This window comes from Chinchilla lanigera, unplaced genomic scaffold (assembly GCF_000276665.1).
Source record: "Chinchilla lanigera isolate Chin_1 unplaced genomic scaffold, ChiLan1.0 scaffold00069, whole genome shotgun sequence".
Lineage (NCBI taxonomy): Eukaryota > Metazoa > Chordata > Mammalia > Rodentia > Chinchillidae > Chinchilla > Chinchilla lanigera.
In genome coordinates this window covers 3,149,634-3,155,885 of record NW_004955470.1, presented here as the reverse complement: position 1 = coordinate 3,155,885, position 6,252 = coordinate 3,149,634, and the positions used below count along the sequence as shown (strand labels likewise).

At 41.7% G+C, this 6,252-nt stretch overlaps 1 protein-coding gene and 1 long non-coding RNA gene across 2 annotated transcripts in view; one reads left to right on the top strand and one right to left on the bottom strand.

Annotated features, from left to right (window-relative positions):
• The window catches only part of Bub1 (BUB1 mitotic checkpoint serine/threonine kinase), a 37,388-nt gene extending 34,300 nt beyond the window's left edge, over positions 1-3,088 (bottom strand). The window contains exon 1 of the mRNA XM_005400628.2: positions 2,979-3,088. Coding sequence (XP_005400685.1) covers positions 2,979-3,004 — 26 coding nt within the window. The 5' untranslated portion in view covers positions 3,005-3,088. The remainder of the gene's footprint in view (positions 1-2,978) is intronic.
• A 129-nt stretch (positions 3,089-3,217) lies between these two features.
• The window catches only part of LOC106150292, a 5,008-nt gene continuing 1,973 nt past the window's right edge, over positions 3,218-6,252 (top strand). The window contains exon 1 of the long non-coding RNA XR_001237019.1: positions 3,218-3,281. This is a non-coding gene — a long non-coding RNA (uncharacterized LOC106150292). The remainder of the gene's footprint in view (positions 3,282-6,252) is intronic.

The window sequence follows — 6,252 nt, the reverse complement described above, 5'->3', positions numbered from 1 at the left end:
CAAGGGTTGCTTGCAAATAAGAGGGTGTCCAAAGTCTGCTGAGGGAATTGGCAATGTAGTATTTCTCCCTTACCTAGATTGCTACTGGATGCATGAAACCATAGATAGTACTAAACCATATCCGTACTATGCTTTTTCATATATTATATATTTGTAATAAGGTTTGATTTATAAATTACATATACCAGTAATGTAGTTTAATTTACAAATTAGGTACCATAAAAGATTAACACCAGTAATTTATAATAAAATAAAACATTTTCAGACTTTCTTTGGATGGTATCCTTTCCCCTTAATCAACTTCAACTGCTGGAAATATGCCAGCAGTTTCTTCAGCACATGCAATCTCTCCAATTGAGTTTTGTAGTTTTCAGTCCAAAACTATTCCTGAATCTCTGCAACCATCTCTTCCTTGCAGTAAATGGCTTCATGTCACTCATTTCAGGGGCCCCTTGCTGAAGTCTTCCTACAGGCCCATTGTTTTCTGATGCAACACATTGCTGTCAATAGGAACACTTTTTCTGTTCATGTATTCTACACCCAAATTTAATTCACTTCCGGGATAAGTACATATCATATATGATAGCTATAACCTTTGTTGTTTGAAGTATGACAGCAAAACTAGCATAAATTTATTTATCCTTCCTTCATAATTTCATGGGTAGAAGATTCATTTTTACCATAGATCTCAGCAATCTCAGCATACAATTTTGCTCTTCATATTAAGTGAAGGACTTTTATTCACCTTTTCACTTAAAGGAAGCACATTATGGATTCTCTTTGGCATATCTGAATTGCCAGGAATACTATTGTGCTTTGGGACCACTTTTTGGTAAAATAAGGTTTACTTGAGCACAAGCACTGCAGATACCATAACAGACAGATCTGATAACTGAGGCTAGTGAGTGTCTAGTGGGCAGGTAGCTGTATAGCTTGAATACACTGCACAGAGGGATGACTCACTTCCTAGCAGAATGGCACACAATTTAAAGCTCACAAATTGTTTATTTCTGGAATTTTTCATTTAAAATGTTTGGATCATAGTTGGCTATAAATAACTGAAATCAGGGAAAGCGAAACCATAGAGTGGACCACTAGATCTAACAAAATCACAGATGGATTTAGGAACCCAGAAAACAGATACATCTGTGTATATACAAAATGCCAGATGCATTTTTTTCTTTGCCATAATGTTATTTGTAATAACAAAAGACTGGCAGCAATCCAAGTATCTACTGATAGAGGACCGTTTAGATCAATTATGGTATGTGAAATATTATGCAGCTGTAAAAAAAAAAGTAAAAAAGTTCTATGAGGGGGCTTTCTATTCTTAATTTCTTTTTTTTTTTGGGACAAGATCTTACTATTTAGCCTACGGTGGCCTCAATATTGAGATTCTCCTGCATCAACTTCCCAAGTGCTAGGATTTCAGGTGTGTGCCACCATGCTGTATTCATAGAAATCTCCAAAATAAAAAAAAAACCAGTATTGCTGTACTATATGTTATGTGAGATAAAGGCAGGAAATGTATATACACACATAAGCACACAAACTATATTTTATATATATATATAAATACATTAACAATATATTTTTAAAAAGGAACACCTGTAAAGCAAACTAGAACAATGCTTATATATGATGGGGTCAGAGAAAACAAGTATAAGAGTTCTGTAAATATTTTTCTAAAACATGTTATTTATATATATATTTTTTTTGTGGGGGGTCTTTCTGAGACAGGGTCTCGATATGCAGTTCAGGCTAGCTTTGAGCTCACTTTGTAACCTAGGCTGGTCTCAAACTTGCAACGATCCTCCTGCTTCAGCCTCCCGGAGTGCTGGGATTATGGGCAAGCACCACCATGCCTGGCTTTATTTTTATAATTTAAAAGTAACTGTTCTAAATTGAATCTCTTATGTCTTATAAAAGGAAAAAATACTTAAGTCAGAACTTTTCTCATAAAATATGTGTAATATACATATAATACTTGCCCAGAGTAAACATGTTATGTTCTCACACCAACCACATTCCGCAGAAAAATGGCTTAAATACTAAAATACCGCGTTCACTAGAACAAATTAGCTTTTTGCAGGTCAAAATAAGGTCAGAAATATCTTTTTTCCCGTTACAAGAGTGTGTGGGTGGGTGGGGATAGGCGGTGTTATAAAGATTCCAAAAGAGAATACCTTATTGGTTATATTGAAGGCTAAGGAAAAAGAAAGCAAACAGACTTATTTTCACTATATTAACAATCAGAGGCTTCTGATCACAAAAGAACTGATAAAATGACGGCGTTTTACTTCCAGCCCCTTGTGATTCAACTGCTTTAAATGCTTTTTAATCACAGGCTGGACCAGTCAGTCCCCTAAGTTAAACAACAAATGTGAGGAACAGTTAAAAATTGTTAGGAGGCTGCCATGAATGGCTCAGCAATAAGAACAGCATTTTTCTTCCCCATAAAGTGCATCCAAAGATTTTCAAAAGTAAAGGTGAGGTTATGGGTAAGACAAGCAGTGCAAATTCCCTACTGTAGGAGAGTATTTAAATAGGAGATTTTGAAACTTTCTCACAAAATCTAGATCAGACAAGGTTTGGGTTTCTGATGGCTGGACGTTTTTGTTACAGAGGCGATCTGTCCAGAGCGGTTTCCTAACGGAGAACAAAGGCCTCGGAGGGCCTCACAAAATGCCCAGATCCTCCCGAACGACCAGTGGAGCAGCGCTGGACAGACGATAGCGGGGTGCCAGAGACACCACCCGCCACACGGGTGACCCGGGATGACCCGCAGCCCGATCGGGGTGGGACAAACTCCAAAGCCCAGGAAAGAGGCAGAGGGAGCAGGAAGAGGCTGGTGAGGGGCGGGCCGGACAGAGGAACAGGGCCACCGGGCCGAACTCGAAGCGCCCAAGCCCCCTGGGGGGCCTGTAGCCGGGGATGACGCCCTCGCTTCGCCGCCACCCCATCAGACGGACACTTACTGAAAGACGTTTTCCGGGTTATCCATCGCTGAAGGACGAGGGCAGACAGCGGGCCCAACTACGCTGAGAACTAACAGCGCCGCCGATTCGAATTTCCCGCGCAGCCGCAGTGGCGGAACCGAGCGTTGGGAAGGCGTCTGGCCATTGGCCTCAGATGTAGGCGGGCTGACCAATCACAGGGGCCGTTGCCTGGAGATCAAGTCCCACCCCCAGGGCCCCGGCTGCTCCCACTATTTCCGGCAGCCTCTCCTAGAGAAGAGGATTGGCGCGGAGCTGGGAGCCGGCCGCAGCTTTCAGAGACATGTAGGTGGCGGGGCGACTTCGCTGCGAGGGACGCTGACTTGTCTCGGATGTAGGGAAGTTTTGTTTTAACTCTCCCAGTTGTAACTGGGGACTGAGACGTCATCCCGGGGAAGGCATTGCTGAACCAGAGGTTCCTGAGAGGAAAAATTGTCTCAGCATTTGGGTCCTGACTGTCGCGTCTTTTCGTCCCCTTAGTTTAAATGTATGAATCACAGTCGTGATGTCTGATTTATAGAAGGAAGGAAAGGAATCCTGTCTTTAGCGCCGAGACTCGCAGTGAAGGCTGAAGCGCGAGGGAAACGCCTGCCTCTGGTTTACCGAGAGAAGGGGAACCTGGTTCCGGGAGGCCACCTCCCTATTTCTGACAGTTTTCTAGTCAGCGTCCCCGACTGTTAGGAAAGAACCCACATGCCAAAGTCAGTGGAGTCCTAGTTCCGGACCCTAAAATGCTGGCGCAACGAAGGAGTGGTTGGTTCGCGACCCACAGGAAAACCTAAATGGTGCTTTAGTGACTACAGTATGGGGCGCCTTAGAGTTGGTTACCTTAATTATACGTAGCTATGCAGATAATGAATTGGGACCCTTGCAGATTTCTGGACTTGACCTAGCTAATCTGCAAGGCTTCATGGGAAGGTTTCAGGTAACTAAAATAAGAACAGAAGAATTCGAGTAGATTATAGAATGCCAGAGAGAAAGTTTTCAGCATCTTTTATACGGCTAAGCACTCTGGAGACCAACTTCTTAGGAATTATAAAATCGTATGAAGTCCAGAAATATGTAATGTGTTGATATGTGCTAACGAAGAGGACATTGCAAAAGAGTTCATCTAGCCTTCTGTGCCCCTTGATGTTTAATAACTGCCCACTCTACCTCTCACAGTTGTTTCAAGGGTCACTTGACAATGCAAGAGAAACGTAAGGTGCTGTTGTGATTGTCCCCTGTAGAAAGAAGGGCTGTGGATGTTTCAGCTTCCTTAGGCCTCTTTAAATTCAAAAAACAAAACACAACTTTAACAGCTTCTGAAAATTCGGGTGCTCTCAGAGACTAGAATTTCTTCTGGCATGTTGATCTCTTTGGATCTACACAAGTATCCAGTTTGTGGGGTTTGTTACTCCAAGAGTGCTCATTCTGAAGTCTTCAGACAAATGCTAGGTTTTGCCTACCATTACAGGAACTAAGACATTTTTGGATCCACTTGTGTATTTTCAGCTGTGTCTGATGGTGGGTCAATCAGTAATTAGGAAGTATTGAATGAACACCTATCACAAACTAGGTGCTTTTGGTCTTATACCTAATCATTACAACAGAACCTATTCTTAAGAAACTAGCAGTTTTGTCTGAGATGTGAAGCTGTAGAATCAGAAAACTGTTTAAAAGCGGAATATGTACATGTTAAGAGCCAAATGAGATTCTCCTCCGGGAGAAGGAGAGGTAGTGGGACCCATCTTCCTAGTGATAGGAGAGGTCATTCCAGGGATAAATGAGGATTGCAGAAGGGAGATCACTCTTGAGGACTCTTGTTAAGGAGGAGTAAAGTTGTTGCTAGGTTTTTTTTTTTTTGTTTGTTTGTTTGGGTTTTTTTTAGTGGTTTAAAATTGGATGTAAGATCTTGAATTTGTAGGCTAGGCATGGTGGCGCACGCCTGTAATCCCAACACTTGGGAGGCTGAGGCAGGTGGATCTTTGTGAGTTGGAGACCAGTCTGGGCTACAAAATGAGCTCAAGCCCAGCCTGAACTGCATAGCGAGACCCTGTCTCAAAAAGTAAAAAAAAAAAAAAAAAATCTTAAATTTGTGCTTGTTCACATTAGTAACTGATTCTTTTTGGAACAAAGAAGCATGTGGTTGTAAAGACCTCTTGCTCCTTGTCCTTTACTCTGCATTGTTTTCTAAGCCCCACACCCCCACCCCCACCTTCACTTTTGCTACTGGAGGTTCCTCTCCTACCAGGCTTGTTTATGTTAAGGTATTCTGGATGCTCTTTCATATTGCCCTTTAAAAAGGACACTGTGATCTCTCTAAGCCCCAGTGCCAATTGACATAAACATATCTAGGAGTAATAGAAATAAAATATTAGGCTTGTCAGCAGTGATTAGAAATTGGACTTTTTCTAGGAATAATTTCCAGGCTTACTAAGTAAGATTCCTTGCTTACTAAGTAAGATTCCTTAGTTCTTATATAGGGATATCTCTGCCATAGTTTACCTCTGCCATTATTCTTATTCTGAGGGGGAATTAAAATGATTCTGTCCATAATGTATTGATCTTTTTTTTTTTGTTTTTGGTTTTTTTTCCAGTACCGGGAACTGAACTCACGACCTTGCACTTGCCAGGCAGGCACTGTGCCGCTGAGCTAAATCCCCAGCCCCATGTATTGATGTTAATGTCCTTCATAGCTTGATTAACTTGGTGGTGTCCAGGATTTATTGAGAATAGGGGGAGGGATAATCAGTCAGGCAGAGGACAGTAATTTTCCAATTACACTGGCATTGGAGACAGAATGGAAGGTAAGGAGGAGATCAGATTTCATGGAAGAAGAGTTTTAAATACAGTGATGGCTTCAGTATGTAAAAAAAGATTCAAAAGATGGTTTGGGGGCTTTGGAAAATTGACAGAAATAGTTCATTGGAGCTGGAGAAGGCTATACCTTTGGTTTTAAATGTGACTGGTTGGAGTGGTGTAATGGTTAGTCTTGGTTGTCAGCTTGTTTAGGTTGAAAGATACCTAGAAATTTGGTAGGCCACACCCCTGGGTATATCTGTCTGTGGGGGTTCTTGCAGAGAGGGTCAGCAAATGGGAGAAGACCTGTCCTGAATGTGGACAGCATGTCCAATAGGCCAGGGGGTGGGGGAGATGTAACAAAAACATGGTACTGGGAAGCTTACAGGTGCACTTGTGCTCACTTGATACTTTGTGAGTGGTTTTTTTCCTTGTTTGTTTGATTCTTTTTTTTTTTTTTTTTTTTTTGGTATTA